Below are 22,320 nucleotides of genomic sequence, written 5' to 3'. Positions count from 1 at the left end.
GGCCTCAGAGATCTTGGTGGTTAATGATCATCAGATGGGACTCAATGCCTCATCAAGAGTAGCAAATATTTTTCTCACATCCCTGGTCCTCAGCAAAGCAAACACAAAAAAACACATGAAGGCTTTTTTTTCAAAAACAAGAGGAAAAGAGACTTGTATCCAATGGCATGAATTTGAGTCGGAAGTAGCTGGTTAAAGATCACATTTCGATTTGAAATCAATGGGAATCCGTCTGATTTTCTTCTTCATCCTCAACCATGCCAACTGGTAAATCAACAAAGGAGGAAACCATCAAGATTGTGCCATGTCAGCCACTTGTGTATTTATAGCAGGCCTGATGTATCCTCAAGCTCTACACATCTCGCATTGCCAAGAAAGATATTTATTTCAGAGTTAGTAGATCCAGTAATTTAGTGCGTGTTCACTGTTTAGTAAATGAGCTGGGACATGAATTCCAGTATTTCGGATATGCATCTTGAACAACAAAATACAGCTCAGAAAAGCAGAAAAACCGAAATAAATCATGACGATTATTAAGGCTTCAGAGATCTTGGTGGTTATGATCATCAGATGGAACTCTTGTCCCATCAAGAGTAGCAAATATTTTTCTCACATCACGGGCCCTGACAAAAGAAAAAGAGAAATAAAAACACTCATTTTTTTCAAATAAAAAAGAGAGAATACTTTCCATTGGCATGATTTTTGAGTCAGAAGTAGCTGGTTTAAAGATCACATTTCGATTAGAAATCAATGGGAATCCGAACGATTTTCTTCATCACCCCCAACCATGCCAACTGATGAGATAAATCAACAACAAAAACACCTACTACGCCAGGAGGGGAAAAGTATCAAAAATACTAAATCAAATGGGGGGAAATTTACCTGCTTTGTCACCGGCAAATCCTGGGATTAAACAGGACAGCCGGAGCTTAAAAAGCAGGCGGGGACAACTAGGAAAGCGTCCTCCCCTCTGTTTCGATCTCGCCTAAGGATAGATCGATCGCCGCACTCGAGATTAGCAGCGAACAATTGCAATGTTAGGCTTAGCCAACCAATCCAATCCAACCAAAAAAAGATAAAAACACAAACAAATCGCAACATCACCGAAGAATCAAACAAAGAAAAGAGAAAACGCATCACAAATCCAGATCTAGCAATGGGCGAATCAGCTCAGCTACTAGGGTTCATTGCCATGGCGGCGGCGGCGCGGAGATGGAAGGCAAGGGTTTGGAGCTCCTGTATTTGTAGGCGTCGTAGCGGGTTTGCACTGATATCGGGTTGGGCTTGGATCCGCGTAAGAGGCCTGGCCCATGGCCTTGCTCGTGGGCCCACCACGCTGTAAGCACGTGGGCCTCGGCCCATGGCCCAGGGGTGGACGGCTCTCCCGCTTGTCCAGGTTGGAGTTGCCATTGCCACCCTGGATTCACAAGTAAAGCCACCAATGGGAATTTTCGATTATATTTTAGCAACATTATATGTGAAGTTGGAGTACAGCAATTGCAAATAACTCATCTTTTTGTAGTACATAATATTTTGTATTCGAAAGTCTTGTTTGGTGATATTTTGGTAATATCTACAAGAAATTGAAATATTCCTTATGAAATTCTTGCATTTTTCACTTGATCACTTAGAGGTAATGTAAGTATTAATTTGATGCCTGATAAAATGATTGCAGTACAATGATTAATTTATTTTGAGAGAATAAAGCGTAGTTTTTTTCCCCTGTCAGATGAACTTTCTGAATATTAGATAATCGACATTGGACATTGGACGGATATGAGCAAAAAAAAAAAAAAAAAACAAAGCACCAATTTAAGCTAATGTCATCAGATAAACTGTACTCAAATCAACTAATTACACAACAAATTAACCACCTCCTCTATTTCTTCAAATAAAAAGCACCTGAATCACATCACAGGCTTCTAATCCAAAGGGTAAAATCTCCAAAGAATGCAACAAATCAACAATGCACACTGATCTCAATGCTACCACAGAAGCAGGAGCTGTGCCAGCGCCGCCACGACCACGCCGGCGGCCACCGGCGCCGCCGCCGCCGCCGCCGACGACTTGATCTGTATTGTGAAGTTGCATTGCGCGGTGGTGGGGTCGGTCTCGGTGGGCACGGCGAGGCCCTGGAAATTGCAAGCCTCCTCCTTCTGGCTCTGCGCCTGGAAGTAGGCGTTGAAGGCGTAGGACGCGTTGCCATTGGTGTCCATGCCGTTGCACGACGAGCCGAAGCCGAGCGGCGTGCAGTCGGCGTACGTGCAGGCGAAGTTGATGTTGTCGCCGAGCTTGGACACGTCCTTGGCATTGGTGTTGATGACACACCACGTCTTGGGTAGGTACTCGATGCCCTTGGCCGGCACCAGCATCGTGTTCCGGCCCTGCCCGGCGAGGTCCATGGCGAACTTGGGCTGGCCGTCGTACCGGAGGACGCCCCAGTGGCGCTCGAAGCTGCCCGGCGCGACGCTCTTCATGTCCTCGTCGACCAGCCCGAACAGGTACATCTCGATGTACTGGTTCGGCCGCGCCGGCGTGCCGACGTTAGCGGCGAGCCGCTTGAGCAGCCCGGCGTAGAACCGCTGCGCGAGGTCCACCCTGGCGTTCTTGTCGCCGTCCGTCGGCCACCCGACCTCGCCGACGATGATCGGCATGTCGCCGTGCCCGACGGCCTTGAGCGCGGCAACCAGCGTGTCGAAGTTGGCGTCGAACACGTTGGTGTACATGATGCCGCCGTCGTTCACCGGCGTTGAGCCGCCGTCGAAGAAGGCGAAGTTGATCGGGAAGTGTTCGTCCAGGTACAGGCTGAGGAAGGGGTAGATGTTGACGGTGAAGGGCGCGTTGTTCTTGGCCAGGAACTTGACGATGTCCGTCATCAGGCCGGCGATCTCGGGGCGGAAGCGGCCGGCGGACGGCACCGTGGATTCGTACACGTCGGCGTTGAGAGGGACGGTGGCCTTGATCCGGTCGCCGATGCCGGCGTCGTTCAGCGCGTTCTGGACGTTCTGCAGCGCCGGCAATGTGATGTTGATGAACGAACCATTATATGCTTTCAAGAAGGGCTCATTGCCAACGGCCACATACCTGAAAGAAGAAGAAGCTGCTTTATCAGTTCTGTGTTTTTACTGGCAAATGGGGAAATGGTAATTTGGCAAAGCATGTAAAAACTGAAGAAAACCCTGTTGTTCTGTTCTGAATTTGCACTGGAGCATGTTTTGACGAATGCAGTGAGCGAATCAGTAGTACAATGTACAGTTAATTCTTGTTTGAAAGTCACTGCTAATTGAGAAATTCAGATGCAGAAGCAACTGGTTAATGAACAGGGAGCTAGCTAACAAATCAGTGAATTAGTTCTTCTTTTCTTTTTGCTTTTTGTGTTGAGAATCAAACAGTGTAATTTTCTATTTGTATCAGGAACAGTGTGAAATATTTAGCTTTGCCTTAACAATGTAGAGTATTATCTCTCACACACAAAAGGAGTTTAAAGAAGTATGAGATATCATCCAGAAAGAGTTACTTCCTCCGTTTCATATAATAAGACTTTCTAGTATTGTCCACGTTCATATATATATATGTTAATAAATCTAGACATGAGTAGCATTTTGGTCCCCCGTGGTAGCTTTATATTTACTCTCACTGCCTAAGCATTATCCTACCAAAACTCACAACTTCGACATTTACTTTCAGAAATAAATAACAAAAAATCTCTCATATATGGTTAGCACTTACTAGCAACCACCCATATACCAATCAATCAGGTTAGGAAGTAGGATATGCATGGATAACAATGCTGAATAATTGCTCCCGTTCTCTTATGTCTTTTCAAAGCCAATGGGAGAACAAGAACAAGTAATATTCCTATGTGTCCACACCATAGATAGAACCGGTCCCCCCAAAACCAATTTTTAATTTGGTTGATACCCTGTTTAGGTATAAATTAAACTCGTTGTCAAACATTGACAAGCACCATATCGTTATCCATGCTGCAGCAAACATGGGCCATTCAACAACGACATTATCTGTGGCTTGCACGACCAACCAAACGTGCCAATGTGCCATCGCCACCAACCTCCTCCACTGTCCTCTGCCTCCCCCTCCATGATTCTATCCATCCATCAATGATCCACACAAATCCTCATCCCAAAACCACAATTCCATGTTTTGCAAGTTGAAAAAGAAACTAAAATTTTGCTAAAAGACGCAAGAATTGAAGATCTAATCAAATATGATCATGGATAATTTGGTTAGATAGAGGTAGGTGGCCATGGCGATGGCGGCGGCGGCGAGGAGGAGAGGACTCACTTGATGGTGACGCCGCCATCGAAGTCGAAGCGCTTGACGTTCTTCTTGACCCAGTCCTTGGCGTTGCCGTAGTCGCTGGCCATGGTGGCGAGGTCCTTGTTGGGGATGGCGACCATCACCTCGACGCCGCTCCCGGCGAGCGCGCTCATGGCGGCGAAGTCGGTGTCGAACAGCTTCACCTTGGCGATCCCGTTGTCCTTGAGCAGCTGCACCACCGCCTTGGGCGGCAGCGGGTGCGTCGCCTGCGTCCCCCAGTTTATCCCCAACCCCTCCACCGCCGCCACCGCCCACCACGCCGCCATGGCCACCGCCACAATCACCACCACCAACCTCGCCATTGCTACCACTCGAACACACACCTCCGCTAAATCCCCAATCGGAGCCGTGAAGACCCAACGAGATTGGATTGATGATTCGATTCCACAAAGATCAAACGCCAAGAAATGGATGGATTTCTGGAACGAATTCGGGATGAAACTTTACAGGATTTTGGGGATTTTTCACGGATTGACCACACCCACACCAACAGTACAGCTCAGAAAAGCTGGAAACTAACCACAGGTAGCTCGCTCGCCATCAATGAAAGGAGCAATCACTTCACTCGCTCTAACTCTACTTCCTATTCGATCTCAATATCGAGCAAACACCAAGCAGACGAGCGAGAGATTGCTCTGCTCAACAGCAGCAGCAGCGACACGAGAATCGAGGAGGAGACGAGGCGAGAGCAAGCGGAGCATTCAAAAACTTGAAAAGAAAAAGAGTAGGAGTGGAGTGTATCGTGGTATGGTGGAGGACGCGCGTGTGCGGGCATTTTTCTAGTGAGGGGTGACGTGGAAGCGGGGCCCACATATTGGTGGAATTTTCCAAATTAGCTGGCGTCAGGTTCTTTTACTGCCGGAAATAGGGATCATTTGGACTTTGGTGAACATTTGACAAGAACGGTTGCTGGAATGGAGGCCAAAAAGGTGCTTTTGGAGTTTTTCTTTTTCTTTTTGAAGAGAGATTGGGAGCGTTTGTTTGCTAGAATTGCTAACTATTTGGTATTCAGTAGGAGTAGGCCATGTGAACAAGGCAAAGATACTCCTACCGATCATATTCATGTGTCGTACAACCTTCTCTATTGAATGAAATAGATAGTAATATTCTAAAGAAATATTTGTGATATGAGCCTCGAAATGAGGTAAAAATGTCGCATCATTCGACTCTTGAAGGCGTAGGCTACTTCGTCAAACCGTATCAAAATTCAAAATAAATAAAATATTTTTCTTATCCCAAAATAAGTTGTTTTCACTTTTTCACACACGTTTTATCTCCAAATACTAGTTCTGCTGGTATATAGCCGTCGGTGTCGGTGACATCGCCGGTGGTAATGGTGCGTTGTGCAAAATCTACCTATAAACATCCTCAATTCCACTTTCATCTCTTTCTTGTGCGGGGCTGCGAGGCAGGCAGAAACGCATTACGCACGATGTCCTGATAATAATCAACTCATCCTCCTTTTAGCAAGTGTTTCACACGAGGGGGAAGGTCCAAAAGCTCCAGCCAAGCAAGCAAATAGGATTCAATAATTGTAGGGTATTTGTCCATATTGATGCATATTAGATTGTGCTTGCTTCATGTGAGTGCTTATTATTGAGTAATTTTTTTAATAATTGATTGTAATTTATTGAGCGAAGACCGAAATTTCAATCAAAAGCAGCGACGGTAAAAGAACCACCACCTGAGACGTGTTTATTTTCAAAGTTTTTCTTCAAACTTTAAACTTTTCCATCACATCAAAACTTTCCTACACAAAAACTTCCAACTTTTCCATCATATCGTTCCAATTTCAATCAAACTTCTAATTTTAGTGTCAACTAAACACAACCTGACATTAATTTCTCGAGACATCGCTTTGTGTACCCAATCCAGAGCTGCGCGCGCGTGTCAGCATCAGCTGCTTTGTTGACTACAGTGTTTATGCCAGCAATAGCAAGTGACGTTTTGCACCTGGGTATATACTGTACGATCTAAGATTAATGTTATTTTAAATCGTACTATTTTTTTATAAGATTGATAAATATGTCGATACATTTGGTTTTTTATCAAACATTGCTAATACCTAAAAATTTTTCGCAACAACACATTTGATCCATGCTAACAAAAAATTTGACAATTTTGCTACTGCTACAGCTACACATTCAATAGATATTTTGGCGACGATCTAGACAGGTCCTCTGCTACTGCTATTATTCAGAGTTTATTTCGTACTCCCTCCGTTCCATAAAAACTCAACCAGTACTGAATATTACACATCCTAGAACTATAAATCTGGACATACCTCTGTCCAGATTCGTTATACGGAGTATGGTTGGTGGCTTGTGGTTTGGTGTACCTTAAAAAAACAAATTAGTATCAAATGTTATAAATTCTAGATTTTTTTTTTGCAAGGACAAATTCTAGATTTTGAATGTGACTCAATCTAATTCATAGTACTCCCTCCATCCCCTAATATAAGGGATTTTGATATTTTGCTTGCACTGTTTGACCACTCGTCTTATTCAAAAAAATTTGTGTAAATATAAAAAAGATAGTACTCCCTCCGTCCCCTAATATAGGGGATTTTGATATTTTACTTGCACTGTTTGACCACTCGTCTTATTAAAAATTTTTTGAAATTATTATTTATTTTATTTGTGATTTAATAATTTTAAAATTTTTTTAATAAGACGAGTAGTCAAACAGTGCAATCTATATCAAAATCACTTATATTAGAGGACGAAGATAGTATTAAGATGTGTCACATTTGATATTATATCGGTTTTTATGGGATAGATAGAGTATGCAAGTACTCCCTCCATCCTATAATATAAGGGAGCTTGGAGTACTATCTTCGTCCTCTAATATAAGTGATTTTGATATAGATTGCACTGTTTGACTACTCGTCTTATTAAAAAAAATTTAAAATTATTAAATCACAAATAAAATAAATAATAATTTCAAAAATTTTTTAATAAGACGAGTGGTCAAACAGTGCAAGTAAAATATCAAAATCCCCTATATTAGGGGACGGAGGGAGTATTAAGATGTGTCACATTTGATATTATATCGGTTTTTATGGGATAGATAGAGTATGCAAGTACTCCCTCCATCCTATAATATAAGGGAGCTTGGAGGGATGTGACCCTTATATTATGGGACTGAGGGAGTACATATTTGCCGGCGTGTTTCAGGTTCGTTTTCTGACGTGATTTTCAACAGAGAACGCCGGTCGCGTACTCGTGTGCGAAACAGCAATGGTGCAACAACTGAACAGCCTTATGGAGTACGTATGAGTATCTGAAAGAACTTCTCGGTGAGTAACGAGAGTAGTAAGTTGTTTAATAATTATTTGCAGCAGAAAAAATGAAGACCAAAAAATACATAAAAACTTCTTGGTGAGTGCAGCAGGAAAAATGAAGACCAAAATAACAAAACATTTGCATCAGCCGGGAATCGAACCCGGGGTCTGTACCGTGGCAGGGTACTATTCTACCACTAGACCACTGGTGCCTTGCTAGTCTGCTTATGGCTGATTAAATAAACAACGACTAGCATGTTGTTCCGCGCAAATTACACACCTAGCATCATTATATTTTCTCTTGTATAATAGAATATATGTTTTCTTATATTAAAATATATTACAATGACAACATAATTTTAAATTTTACAATAATTTTACGAAACTACTAATGTGTAATATTCCTATTGTATTTTAGTTATTAATTATTTTAATATCAAATTTTAGTTATTTGTAAATTATATATGTCAAGGTTATGGATATCATATACCTAATAGTAGTTGACTAAATCTCGGTAGGACCCACCACATATCATGTTTTATACGGAAACAACCTTCGAATATAGGAGGAATCCCGCATAAGGAAGGATAAATAGAGTTCTACATGGAAACGACAAGGACTACTCGGATTGTATCCATATCGGTCTCCCTAGTTCTACTTGAACAAGAGGACACCTATGGGTATAAATACAGGGCCCCCGAGGAGGAGAGGGGACACGGAACAATAGATCAAGACATAAATCAATATGCAAGCCAACATACACCAAGATAAGACGTCGGATATCGACTTCAGAGATAAGCATAGCTAGTCCCCTACGGTACTTACGGATACCGTCAGGAGAGATATAGCGTTGTCTTTAATCTCGCCGGATGCAGATTCGAGGAGGAAGACTACCCTGTTGTCGACTACGAGTCAGCACTTCAGATCGCCATGTCGACAACAGTTAGATAGGCTACCCCAAATATTGTACTGGTGTGATTATGGTGAATAAGAGCAACGATCGGCTTCGGCCAACAAGAGTAGGGTTATTGCCTGAAAATTTAGGGCCCGAACCAGTATAAAAATCCTCGTCCCCATCTCTTTACTACAATCTCGCATATACCCTGGTACCAACGATCCCCATACTATGAAAATACCGGAATCGTGACATCAAACGTCGATAATATATATTCCTATATGGACTCTAGACTCGTCTTTTAATATTTTTTTTAATTCTGATTTTTTATTATTTTTAATTGTATTTATATGTGGACTCTAAACTCATCTTTCAATCTTCTTTAATTTTTAATTTCAAATTTCAGCTACTTCTAAATTGTATTCCTATATTGACTTTAAACTCTTCTTCCCATGTTTTTCTTAATTTTGAATTTTAGTTATTTATAAATTGTATTTTTATATGTACTCTAAACACTACTTTTCATTTTATTATGTTTATTCTGAGTTTCAGTTAGTTTTAAATTCCTATATTGACTCTATACTCTACTTCTAATATTCCTTATTTCTTAATTCCGAATTTCTATTTTTTTCTTAATTGTATTTCTACATGGACTCTATACTCTACTTCTAATATTCCTTATTCTTAATTTCGAATTTCTATTATTTCCTAATTGTATTTCTATATAAACTCTATACTCTACTTCTAATATTCCTTATTTTCCGAATTTCTATTATTTCCTAATTGTATTTCTATATGAACTCTATACTCTACTTCTAATATTCCTTATTTTTAATTCTGAATTTCAGTTATTTCCTAATTGTATTTCTATATAGACTCTAGTCTCCTCTTCTAATATTTCTTATTTTTTAATTCCGAATTTCAACTATTTCTAAATTGTATTTCTATATGGACTCTAGTCTTTTCTTCTAATATTCCTTATTTTTTAATTCCGAATTTCAACTATTTCTAAATTGTATTTCTATGTGGACTCTAAACTCATCTTTCAATATTCTTTAATTTTTAATTTCAAATTTCAGTTACTTTTAAATTGTAATCCTATATTGACTTTAAACTCTTCTTCCCATGTTTTTCTTAATTTCGAATTTTAGTTATTTGTAAATTGTATTTTTATACGGACTCTAAACACTACCTTTTATTTTATTATGTTTATTATGAGTTTCAGTTAGTTTTAAATTCCTATATTGACTCTATACTCTACTTCTAATATTCCTTATTTCTTAATTCCGAATTTCAACTATTTCTAAATTGTATTTCTATATGGACTCTGCCTTTTCTTTTTTTCCAATTAATGTGAGAATTTTTAGACCATGAGAGCGAACGTGGAGGCTCCTTTTTCTATTCATTTAATAATATAATAATAGATTCCGTTAATGTGCAACCGTCCGATCCGTCGTACTTTGTTGGCTCACTGCTTTTTCATGTATTCTTTGGTAAAGTTAAAGTTAGTTCAGGCATACAACATGTGCACTTGTATAAAAAAATCGTTGACATTCAATTAGAAACAAGAAAGTAACGAAGCAACATACTCCATCCGTCCCCAGTACTAGAATTTAGGACGAAAAGAGTAGCAGACACATGGATGATGGATGAAATATCTTAGGAGGTGAAGTGCACTAAAAAAAAGTAAATGAAAAAAATTGAAACACTAACAGATATTTTACTCCCAGTCCCACGTATGACATGTTGAGTTACAAATACTGAAAAAGCATTCGTAAGCTCATATTTTAAAATATGATACACAGTTACGGCCCTATCGTTTCGCTTATTCGTGGAATAAGTCAAACGATATATTTGCAAATTAAAAATAATTTGTAAATAAAATTTTTATATACGTGTTCTTAACTATCTAAAAGCAAAGGCTGAAAAATAAACTTCAATGACAAAACCCCAAAATTAACTTCAAATTTAAGGTTGAAATTTAATTTTAGCTGAAAAGATGAGGCCTTTCGATTTTAGTTGAAACACTTCACTCCGGCACAAACACAGTTAAAACGTCAACATAAATACAAATACAAAACATAACGATCTATTCCCTTTATCCCAAAATATAAGGTATTTTAATTGAATGGGATACAATATCTTATATTTTGGGATGCAGGGAGTAGATTGGCCTTCACAGCCACCATTGTTGCTCCTCCATTCCTCATTCCTAAATCTCCTCGCATCACATCTCCTTCCCACGCACCATCATCCTCGAGCTCACGAAGACGGGCCTCCGTTTAGCCTTGCTCACGCTGCATGGCGGCCGGTATACTCGTGGCGCATGCACTCTCTCTTAATTTGATGTGCTACGATCTCGGCTTTTGGTGGAGGTGTCATGATGGGGCAACGATTCTCTCCCGTGAGATCAGACACCAAGGCTTCATATTTTCGTTTATGCTTATACTTATCAGCCAAAATTTAAATTTTTCAACCTTAAGTTTAGAGTTGATTTGAGGTTTTCTCATCGAAGTTTTTTTTTTACAGTCTTTACTTTTAGATCGCTAAGAATACGTATATAAAGGTTTTATTCACAAATTAATTTTCATTAGCAAATAGTATGTCGTTTCAAAACGATGGCTCCGCAATTTCCTCCCCAAATCGAATGACTAGGGAAGAGGTAATGTGGCTGGGCTAGCTAGGTAATAGGACGGGAAGCCCTATCGCTCCTTCAATGCGGCCCAAAGTCGTGGAAGTGATGAGCGAAACGGTGGCACACCGTCGACACGTGCATGAGTTTCATAAAGGAATAGCGCCATGGTGATGATAAATGTGGGTCTGCCGGGGCCGGCCAAGCTTCTGGAGGCGAATCGGAGGGCAACACAGAAGAAAGAAGAGGCTTGTGCAAGTAGGAGAGGAAAGGTGACCGGATTTTTTGGAATAGTCACCGGAGGGGAGAGGTTCCCCACCTGAATCTTCCATTGAAAAGCAGTTTTGAGTTTACATGGGGGGGGGGGGGGGGGGGGTACATGCATCAGCCCTAAGGCTAGCTATTATGGATGTAGAGAAGACAGACTATTTCAAAAAATATTGGACCAAACATCAGCCTCTAATCTGTCGTTAACTTTAAGACGCTCTGCCCATAGGAATGATTCTTCCTTGCAGCGTAGAATCAGCCGTTGGACTGACGGTTGGAGGTCGAGGAAGACGACATCATGTTTGTGATTCCAGAGACCCCATAAGCAGAGGAGATAGAAGGTCTTGTAGTGTTTTGAAGGTATGTTAGGTGGCCGGGCTAAGAGATGGATGTTGCTCACTTCGGTCACATTAGGTGAAACTCTGATTGTCGTCCAAAAAGCTGATGCGAAGGGGCACATGAAGAAGAGATGATCTGACGTTTCTTCCCCTGTCTGGCAGATTGCACATTGAGGTGATTGCAGGATTGTTTTGGTAAATAGGTTTTTGGCAGTTGGCAATCGATCCTTTGAGAGCAACCATGCAAAGAATTTAACCTTTGGAGGTGAAGCATTCTTCCAGATAAAGGTGTGAACTGGATCCGTTACTGACGGAGGCAATAGGGCATGGTATATTCCCCTAGCAGTGAGATCCCCTTGTTGTGAAAGCGTCGAGAATCTGAGGTCCTCTTCCTCAGAGAGGGAAACACCTTGCAAAGCCATTGTAAGCTGGGACAGCTCCTGTGAAGCAGCAGTGGACAGTCGCGGCGCCAGAGTAGAACGGATGGACCTTGAAAGCGTCCAAGAAACCGACGCCGCCTAGGAGAGAGAGTGCGAGAAGAGAGCAGGGTACTGTAGGCGTAAGCATTTGTTGGTGAGCCAGCAGTCATTCCAAAAGGATGTGCGAAGTCCATTGTTGACATGCATTCTGGTTGGGCAAGAGCTTAGGCCTTTCACAGTGCTCCACCCTGGATCGGTGCTACACCGCGCCACGGAGGCGTTTCGCTGAGGTGGAGGCAGGAATCGCGCCCACGCTTGGTCCCTCGTCCCCACACATAGCGACGCGGTACCACGCTTCGACGCGAGCACGCGCAGCCAGGAAAAGCGGCGACGCGTGCGCTGTGGGCGTCGGTTCTTCTGCGCATCGTGCCCTCGGGCCGCGGCCGCGAGGCGAAATCCCCGATTCACGCACGAAAAACCAATCCCGCGGCTAATCTCCTCCTCCCGCCACCGATTCGTCCGCTCCACCGATATCCCAAGATTTTCCCAATCAAATCCATGCCTGTTAATCAAGAACTGGAAGAAATCAAGGTGGGGAAACAAATCAAGAACCCAAAGAAATCAAGGTGGTGCAAACAAATCAACAACCCAAAGAACAAAAACGAACAGAAAAGAACAAGAACGGCGTCCACCGCCTCCTTCCTCCTACCTGTCTCGCCAGCCAGCCGCTGCCGCCGGGGAAGCCTCCCGCCGCCACCGCCGGGGACGACTCCCGCCGCCGCCGCCGGGGACGCCTCCCTCCGACGCCGCGCCAGCTGCCGCCGCTGGGGAAGCCTCCCGCCGCCGCTGCTCCAGCCGCCACCGCCGGGGACGCCTCCCTCCGACGCCGTGCCAGCCGCCATCGCCGGGGACGACTCCCGCCGCCGCCGCTCCAGCCGCCACCGCCGGGGACGACTCCCGCTGCCGCTTCCCGTCGGCGTCGCTGCGAGGGAGGAGAAGGAGACGAGACCGCGCGAGTAGTACTCGAGGAGAGGAGGCGAGGGCAGTTCAGGAAAAGTGGAGGCGATGAAGTAACTACTCGATGCGATGATTCCTTTTCGTGGGGTCCACCGGCTGTGGGTTTGGTACCCTGACTATGGGTGCTTGCATTGTAGGATAGGTGTCCTTAGACCATAACTTGCACTGTGAATGGCCTTAGATATAGAATGCCAGTGAGGTCCAAGCTTGCTGAGCTCGACAAGCGATTTAGAATTTGAATTTGCTTCTGACCAGAGCCAATTGGACCAGGAGGAATTTACCCGGTAGAGGTTGAATAGACGCTTGAGGAGTAATGCATCATTCTGCAGCTGAAGATTTTTGATTCCCAGGCCACCGAATTCCTTTGGTTGACAGACAGCAGACAAGGCAACTAGGCATTTGGCTCCGGAGCACGCGTCTTCACCAGTCCAGAGGAAAGCTCGTCGGCGCTTGTCAATTGCTTCAATTGTATTTTTTGGGAATTTTGTTACGTGACGACGACGGCGAGGACGACGGGAAGGTGGCGACAGTGGTGACGGCTAGGGTTAGGGTGTCGTTTTTTCAATTTTTTTTTTCGATTTTTTATTTTTTCGTGCGGGCGACATATGCACCCGCACGCGAAAATCGGATTTTCGTATGTGGTTGTGCCGCTCGCACGCATAAATAGTGATTTTCGCAGACGAAGTGCTTTAGACGGGCTGAAGCTCCGCACGCGAAAATCCGTTCGACCGCACAGGAAAACCTTTTGGGTAGTAGTGTGAATCGAAGGAAAAATCACGGAAAAAATGGTGAGAGAGGAGTGGGGAATCGATCGTACTTCCCCGCGAAAAAAGTCTGACTCCGATTCAAAACCACCGGCGATAAAAAAAATCCGTCTAAAAAACGGCATCTATAAATAAAGCCCGCAAAAAAAGGTAAAAAGAAAAAAGCCAAACACAGTCAACTAAAAACGGCAAGAAAAAAAATTATCTGATTCCGATTCTACGCAGTACCTACGGAAACGGCGGAAAAAAACCAGCGTCAGTAAAAAAAAGGGCAAAAAAGAATAAAACAAAAAAACCAGCGTCAGTAAAAAATGGCAAAAAAGAATAAAACAAGAAAACGCCAAAACGCCGTCAGCAAGAAAAGGGGCCGAAAAAAACAAAGAGAAGAAACACCGTCCAAAATCTTCTCTACCTCTATCTCTACTTCTCTATCTCTTCTCTATCTATACTATTATAAAAATTAAAGATGTATTTCTGATATTGACACATCATCTGTATTTGAATCGGTTTTAATTTTATATTTTGGTATATAATACTATATAACAAGAAAAATTGTAAAGCCATTTTTTTTCTCCGTCCGGATATTTTTTCGTCGTTTTCTTCCTTTCCGGTTTTTTATTTTTGGATTTTTTCATACGGTTTGTTATGGTCCTCCGGATATTTTTAGTCGGGTGTTTTTTTACGCAGAAAGGGCATGTTGTGGAACTCCGTTTTTATAACAGGAATCAATTGTGTAAACAGTACCATTTCTCTGGATCAAGTAGTTTGGTACACACGAGTTCATAGCTGAAATACCAAGTGCGCATACACAAGAGTCTAGCACAAATTATTACATCATAAGCCCGCAGGCATAGTCTTAGAACATAGGATCAAACGATCCGGAATACATCCCAAAAGTAGAAGTAGATAAGGCTGCAGAGTTAAGGCAGCGGCATGCCATTGTCACATGCAACGACCGTAACTAAGACCTACTGAGCGCCGTCGTCTTCATCACCCTCCTGGTAATAAGCGTAGGGATCTTCCGAAGCATCATCTCCGAACTTTGGTTAAGTTTGTATATTGCAAGGGTGAGTACCAACCGTATTCAGCAAGCCACCACATGAACAATGCACATGATAGAGGGTATTCAAGGAATAGCTATGGTCTTTTGCGCAAAGTAAGTTTCGTAATTCTTTTCACAAGCCTAAGACCTACCATAGACTAATCAAATTTTAGTACTAGTGTTCACATTAAACAATGACGGTTCTGTCCACCATCCATTGAAATCCCAAGGATAGCTTCCTGTCATTGGGTCGTCATGGTTTTCTGAGGACGTCCACCTTCCCTCCTCTTAGGAAGTGGCTCCAACAGCATAAAAATCATCATGCAATATCCCATCCCACACAAGTAAGGAATTTAGAGTCTAGCCAAGTGTAATACACGTCCCGGTGCTCAATAACCGCGAGCACGACTATTTGAATAGATTTGGTTTACTCACACGGCAGTGGATGTACACTTTTCCCACACTCCGCGACTGCCCAACACATGAGCCTTGTCCCAACACATGAGACCCGTCACGGCAAACCCTTTTGATAACCTCACATTGGCAGTACGCGCTCCATGAACTTTATATGCTCATACACTCTAGGCGTCCATGATTCTAGCAGTGTGAGGAGTTCTGGCGCTCCCGGGGAAGAAGTCTCACACACACATTAAGTTCTCTCTCACACTCTCATGGCAGTCCTACCAATGGTGACACCGATGTAGGGCATGCCTCGCGGCCCTACCTCAACGGCTGCCCTACCGTAGCGCACCTGCCTCACTCAATGAGAAACCACTATGCATGGATACTGCCTCCAGTCAGCTATCTACTCCGCTAGGTCTAGACCCATATGAGAAGTGCGGTTGTACGGGGGTCGTTTCATGCTTAACTTCATGGCTCAATCCTTAATTGACTAGGGACGACACTAGCCTTTTTCCGATACCACCCAAATCGTCCATTCGCCCCAGTCGAAAACAGTTGTTTCATTTTATTTTTCTTTCACAAATCATGTCATCAATATCATGGCAATGTGACGCTCATGTCTCCACATGCCGCATCTCAATTACCTTCCCAAAGGTAATTGCCCAAGCATAAAGTATTTTGATAAATATGAGTATGCATGATTCTAGAATAGCATTTCTAAGCATTTGTCATAATTGACTAGGGACTCATAGGTAATCATGGTTACAAGGATTTAAGGGGTAAACAATAATCAAGGCAGGGCATAATCACAAGTAGGATGTTCATCATTATATGCAATTTTATTTGTAAGCAAAATAATTTCGCAATTAGGATCAACATGTTCAAGGAATAGTGATGACTTGCCTTGCTCGTAGTCCTGCGGGTCTTGATCCTCGCTTGGATCCGCAACTCCCTCGAGGTCTAAAAGTACGTGCGGGAAAAATAATTTGAATTCAATTAGAATTCAAATAAAATCCAATAAAAACCAAATCAAAAAGCGAGCGCGAGAGGTGAATTCTATATCAACTACATTATTCGCGAAATATGACTATTCCGATTTTTATTTACTCAACCTAAGATATTTTGTGTTTTAAAAGTACATCCCTAAGAATTCAACGCAAATATATAGCTCTTAACAATTAATCTGAATTTCTACCGCGAATTGATTACTCATAGGAATTACCAAAAATAATCTATAATTATGTAAAATTTTGCAATTCTACAACTAAAAGTAATCTACAATTAAACCCCAATTATTTTAATTTCTAAACCTCCTTAATTTCTCCCCTAATTTCTCTTTTATTTCTCCTTCTCTTCTTTTCTATTTTCTTTTCTTTCTCTCTCTCTCTCTCGGCTTCTTCTCCTCTCTCTGCTCCCGTTTCCTCTCCTTCTCTCCCTCTTACTGCCTACCGAGACCGGCTAGGCGGGGGGGGGGGGGGGGGGGGGGGGAGGGGGGGAAGGAAAGGGCGGCGGCGCACGGCGGCGGCGACGGCGACGGCGGCAGCGACACAAGGCGGCGACGCGGCAACATCGGTGGGGGAAGAAGGGGGAAGGGAGGGGAAGAGGAGGTGGGGTGGTGTGGGGTGGAATGGCGTCCGGGGGGGAAGGAATTTTATAGGGCACGGGGAGGGGTGGCCAGTTAATGGGCGACGGGACGGCGCGGCGCGCGGGGCTCGAGGCGGCGACGGGCGAGCAGCGCACGGTGTGATAGGCGGCAGCGGCGACGCGGCGTGCGCGGCGGCACGGGGCTCGGCGCGACGGGACGGGCGCGCGGTAGGGCGCATGCGCGAGGGTGACGGGCAGCGATGCGACGACGCGCAGGCGGCAGCGGCAACGGGACGGTCGCGTGGTGGCTCGGGGCGCGAGGGCGCGACAGCGACGGGACGGGCGCGAGGGCGACGGGCGGCGATGCGACGGCGCGCAGGCGGCAGCGGTGACGCGACGGGCACGCGGCGGATCGGGGCGCGAGGGCGCGATGGCGACGGCGGCGCGGCGACGGGACGCGACGGCGACGGTGGCGCGGGGCTCGGGCGGCTAGGCGCGCTCGGCAGAGGAGGGGGCAGGGCTAGGGAACAGTGCTAGATCCTATTTAACCCTATTTTAGCCTATCCCTTACACAATTTTAATCCTATAAATTCTACTTTTTACTTAGTTAGATGTTAACTAAATTTAAGCACTAAATCCTCATGAAGGTTCATCAAAAATTGTTACCACCCATATTTATTTATTTATTTATTTATTTTATGTTTAAATTTTAATTAGGGCCAATTCTTATTTCATCGGAATTAAATTTAATTGCTATCGAAACGGTCGTGATATCATTTTAGTTATTTCTATACTCACCTAATCTTTATTTTAAATTATACTTCAATTATTTATTTGTCAATTTCTTTTCTAGGGTTTATTCCTAATTAATTATTCTTATTCGCGATTAATTGAACTCCATAATAAAATCCAAATAAAATAGGCGAATAAATCCGACATGATGCAATTTATTTAAAAAGTTTTTTGAAGGTCGGTATTTTAGGGTTTCGATTATGTTGGTCAAATTTTCAGGGTGTTACAAACCTACCCCCCTTAAATAAATCTCGTCCCGAGATTTCTTACCGGTTGTCGAACAGATGCGTATATTCTGTCTTCATGAATTCTTCACTTTCTCAAGTGGCTTCATCCTTAGTGTGATTACTCCACTGCACCTTGTACATACGCCACACTTTGATTCTAGTTCTCTTTTCAGCTTTGTCTAATATCCTAACTGGGTGTTTCGGATACGTGAGATAGTTGCTAATATGGATTTCTTCCAACGGAGCTTGCTCCTCCGGCCGTCTCAAGCACTTCTTTAATTGAGACACATGGAAGACTGGGTGCACATCGGCAATGGTTTCGGGTAGCTGTAATTGATAGGCAATTTCTCCTCGTCTAGCCATGATTTGGAAAGGTCCCACATATCTCGGTGCTAGTTTTCCTTTGACCTTAAACCTTTTTGTACCTGTCATCAGAGAAACCCTCAGATATACATAATCTCCTTCCTTAAATTCTAGGTGTCTTCTCCGGGTGTCAGCGTAACTCTTCTGTCGTGATTGTGCCACCTTTAGATGGTCACGGATTAGGCGAACCTTTTCTTTGGCCTCTTTGATTATGTCAGGTCCAAACACGGCACGCTCTCCAGTCTCGGACCACATTAGTGGGGTACGGCATTGTCAATCGAATAATGCCTCATTTGGCGACATCTTCAGGCTAGCTTGGAAACTGTTGTTGTAGGAGAATTCAGCGTAGGGCAGACATTTCTCCCAATCCTTGCTAAAATCCAACACACAAGCTCTTAACATGTCCTCCAAGACCTGATTTGTTCTCTCTGTTTGACCATCCGTTTGTGGGTGGTAAGCTGTGCTAAAGGCAAGGTAACTTCCTAGGGCTTCATGTAATTTCTCCCAGAAATGCGAGTTAAAATGTGTGCCTTGATCGGATATAATTCTCTTAGGTACACCATGAAGACATACTATCCTGGTCATGTATAACTTGGCTAGCTTGGCACCACTATAATTCGTCTTGACCGGAATAAATCTCGCCGTCTTGGTGAGTCGATCCACGATCACCCAAATGGAATCGTAACCAGTTGCGGTCTTGGGCAATCCAACAATAAAATCCATACATATCTCATACCATTTCCATTCAGGAATCCTAAGGGGTTGCAGCAAACCTGCCGGTCGCTGGTGCTTGGCCTTCATCTTCAGGCATACGTCGTAGAGTGCTACGTATTCTGCCACGTCTCTCTTCATGTTGGGCCACCAATATCCTTCCTTCAGATCCTAGTACATTTTCGTACTTCCGGGGTGCAATGAATATGCCGATTCGTGCGCTTCTTTTAGAATTAATCCCCTCAGTCCACCCTGTTTGGGTACATAGATCCTCTTTTTATACCACAAGACCTCTTTTTCATCGATCGAAAATTCCTTTGCAAACCCTGCAGCCATGCGGTCCTTCACCTCTTGGATTTCTTCATTGTCCTTTTGGGCTTTCCCTATTTGGGTTCTCAAAAGAGGTTGGAATGTCCAGGGTATTTATCTGACCATGAGGAACTAAATGTAAGTTCAGCTGAGCCATTTCCTTCTTAAGCTCAGGGGCCATTCCTTCCAGTCTTAGATGATTGCAATAGCTCTTGCAACGCAAGGCGTCGGCTACAACGTTTGCCTTGCCTGGATGGTAGTGAACCTCCAGATCGTAATCCTTGATTAATTCCAACCATCACCTTTGCCTTAAGTTAAGATCTGACTGAGTGAAAATGTATTTCAGGCTTTTGTGGTCGGTGTAGATATCACAATAATTTCCAATCAAATAGTGTCTCCAAATCTTCAGTGCATGAACCACGGCCGCTAGCTCTAGGTCATGGGTAGGGTAATTTTCTTCGTGTGGTCGCAGTTGTCGCGATGCGTAGGCCACAACCTTTCCGTCTTGCATCAGTACTCCTCCTAGTCCTTGCCTTGATGCATCACAATATATAACAAAGTTTTTCCGATTGTCGGGGAGAACTAGAATAGGTGCAGAGGCCAACTTTTCCTTGAGCTGTTCAAAGCTTTCCTGGCACTGTTCCGACCATGCAAACTTCCTTTCCTTCTTTAGTAGTTGAGTCATGGGTCGGGCTATTTTAGAGAACCCTTCAATGAACCTCCGGTAGTACCCGGCCAATCCTAGAAAACTCCGAATTTCGGTCACAGATTTGGGTGCCTTCCATTCCGTAACAACCTCGACTTTAGTAGGATCCACTGCTACTCTACCGACTGAGATCACGTGGCCTAGAAAGGTGACTTCTTTCAACCAGAACTCACATTTACTAAATTTCGCATATAGCTGATGCTTCCGAAGTTTCTCAAGCACTAAACGCAAGTGCACTGCATGCTCTTCCTCGTCTTTGGAGTAGATTAAAATATCATCGATGAACACTACCACAAACTTGTCCAAGTACTCCATGAACACTTTGTTCATGAGATTCATAAAGTATGCCGGGGTGTTGGTTAACCCAAACGACATTACTGTGAATTTATACAATCCATAGCGTGTTGAAAACGTGGTCTTAGGTATATCTCTGGTCCTAATCTTCAGTTGGTGGTATCCTGATCGAAGGTCAATCTTAGAGAACAACTTAGCTCCTTTAAGTTGATCGGAAAGATCATCAATACGTGGTATGGGATACTTATTCTTGATAGTTACTTCATTCAATGAGCGGTAGTCCACACACATTCTCATGCTACCATCCTTCTTTTTTACGAATAACACTGGGGCTCCCCAAGGTGATGAACTGGGGCGCACAAATCCCTTCTCTTGCAACTCTCTAATTTGCTTCTTAAGTTCCTCCAACTCATTGACCGGCATCCGATATGGTCTCTTGGATATAGGGGCAGTCCCGGGTATTAGGTTAATGACGAATTCTATGTCACGATCTGGTGGCATTCTAGGTAAATCTTCCGGAAACACATCGGGGAATCGCTGAACTACGGGCATTCCTTTCATGGGTAGCATGGTAAATATGCCTCCGGCACATTCGGTCAGTCTAGGATCTTGATCCATAGTTGTTCTCATATCTGATCCCCAGGGTGTGGTCAGGGAAACTTCTCTACGTCTACAGTCAATAACTCCTCTGTTCTTTGTTAACCAATCCATGCCCAATATAACATCAAGGGTCTGAGGTATCAAAACCATAAGGTTGGAGGGAAACACCACATCCCTAAGATGAATAGGTACATCGATGCAAGCATGGCTTACGGTTACGTCACCCCCAGGTGAGTGTACTATCATAGGTTTCCTAAGTCCCACCAAAGTTGAGCTGTTGACTCCAAGGATATGAATGAATGCGATGCACCAGAATCGAAGAGAACTTTAACTGTGGTAGAATTGATAGAGAACGTACCCATTAGTACGCCCTGATCTTCCTGGGCTTCTTCAGCTCTCACGTGGTTCACTTGCCCTCGTCCATAGCTAGTGGCGGTCCTGTTGGTCTGCGGTGTCCTAAATAGTCCCCTTCCAGCTGTTGGGGTAGCAGTCCCGTGAATGACCGTTGCATTAGCTCCAGTGCGAATGGGTGTCTTGTTTGGATGAGGACATTTGTTGGCGAAATGCCCGTACTCTCCACAGTTGAAACAACTTCCTGGCCTCATTACTCCAGTTGCGGCCTGATTCGGTGCAGGTGCTCGGTTCTGAGTGGTAACCGGCCTGTGGAACTTGCTAGGTGCGGCGGGACGATTGGTTGCCACCACCATAGGTTTCCATCCTGATGGAATAGCTCCTTTAGGATGCTGAGATGCAACTTGAGGCGGGCGATTCATGGCAAGCCTCCTCTTGCGATTGTGCTCCACAACCTTCCGGTCGTTCTCCAGCCTAACGACCTTGTTGATCAGACTCTGGAAACTATCATGGTCTTGCCCAATCATGGGTCCACGCAGTTCATCGTTCAAACCTTCGATGAACTTGTCGATCTTTTCCTCCTCGTCAGCAAGATCTCCCGATGCATAGCACGCCAGTTGGGTGAAACGGTTCAGGTACTCTTGCATAGTGGTATTTCCTTGACGTAGCCTCCTGAACTCATTCTTCTTCATACGCATCACAGCGGCAGGCACGAAGTTGTCATGAAAGGCCGTAGTGAACTCCTCCTAGTTTGGTTCTCCAGCATGTTCTCCTCGGGCTTCTTTGTAGGTGTCCCACCAGTCTCCGGCTGGTCCTTCCAGTTGGTTTATTGCAAAGATCACTTTATCGGCATCACGCACTCGAACGAGGGTTAGCTTCTTCTCAGTAATCCTTAACCAATCCTCAGCATCCATAGGTTCTTCAGCTGTGGCGAAGGTGGGTGGCTTAGTCCTCATGAATTCTCCAAAGCTTGATCCTCCACGGTT

General features: G+C 43.9%; 1 protein-coding gene and 5 non-coding genes across 6 annotated transcripts; all 6 read right to left on the bottom strand.

Moving 5' to 3' along the window:
- LOC127780974 (small nucleolar RNA SNORD24) lies at positions 1-88 on the bottom strand. The gene has a single exon (XR_008018865.1). It is a non-coding gene; the product is annotated as a small nucleolar RNA SNORD24 (small nucleolar RNA).
- Positions 89-173: 85 nt separating this feature from the next.
- On the bottom strand, positions 174-255 carry LOC127781004 (small nucleolar RNA R12). The gene has a single exon (XR_008018894.1). It is a non-coding gene; the product is annotated as a small nucleolar RNA R12 (small nucleolar RNA).
- Positions 256-537: 282 nt separating this feature from the next.
- On the bottom strand, positions 538-623 carry LOC127780972 (small nucleolar RNA SNORD24). Its single transcript, XR_008018864.1, has one exon. It is a non-coding gene; the product is annotated as a small nucleolar RNA SNORD24 (small nucleolar RNA).
- A 79-nt stretch (positions 624-702) lies between these two features.
- On the bottom strand, positions 703-785 carry LOC127781003 (small nucleolar RNA R12). The gene has a single exon (XR_008018893.1). It is a non-coding gene; the product is annotated as a small nucleolar RNA R12 (small nucleolar RNA).
- A 1,069-nt stretch (positions 786-1,854) lies between these two features.
- Positions 1,855-5,075, bottom strand: LOC127779087 (glucan endo-1,3-beta-glucosidase 8-like). The gene is made up of 2 exons (XM_052305780.1): positions 4,303-5,075; positions 1,855-3,084 (listed from the first exon to the last, which is right to left on the bottom strand). Exons 1-2 carry the CDS (start codon positions 4,638-4,640, stop codon positions 1,986-1,988), a joined length of 1,437 nt encoding a protein of 478 aa, XP_052161740.1. The 5' UTR covers positions 4,641-5,075; the 3' UTR covers positions 1,855-1,985.
- A 2,686-nt stretch (positions 5,076-7,761) lies between these two features.
- Positions 7,762-7,833, bottom strand: TRNAG-GCC (transfer RNA glycine (anticodon GCC)). Its single transcript has one exon. It is a non-coding gene; the product is annotated as a tRNA-Gly (tRNA).
- Between the last annotated feature and the right edge of the window lie 14,487 nt (positions 7,834-22,320).

Source organism: Oryza glaberrima, chromosome 7 (assembly GCF_000147395.1).
Source record: "Oryza glaberrima chromosome 7, OglaRS2, whole genome shotgun sequence".
Lineage (NCBI taxonomy): Eukaryota > Viridiplantae > Streptophyta > Magnoliopsida > Poales > Poaceae > Oryza > Oryza glaberrima.
This window is presented reverse-complemented; position numbering and strand designations above follow the sequence as displayed.

Coding starts and splice junctions, on each gene's coding strand:
- LOC127779087 (XM_052305780.1), bottom strand. CDS start 4,640: ATGGCGAGGTTGGTGGTGGTGATTGTGGCGGTGGCCATGGCGGCGTGG. Junction 3,085..4,302: donor GATGGCGGCGTCACCATCAA/GTGAGTCCTCTC, acceptor TTCTTCTTTCAG/GTATGTGGCCGTTGGCAATG.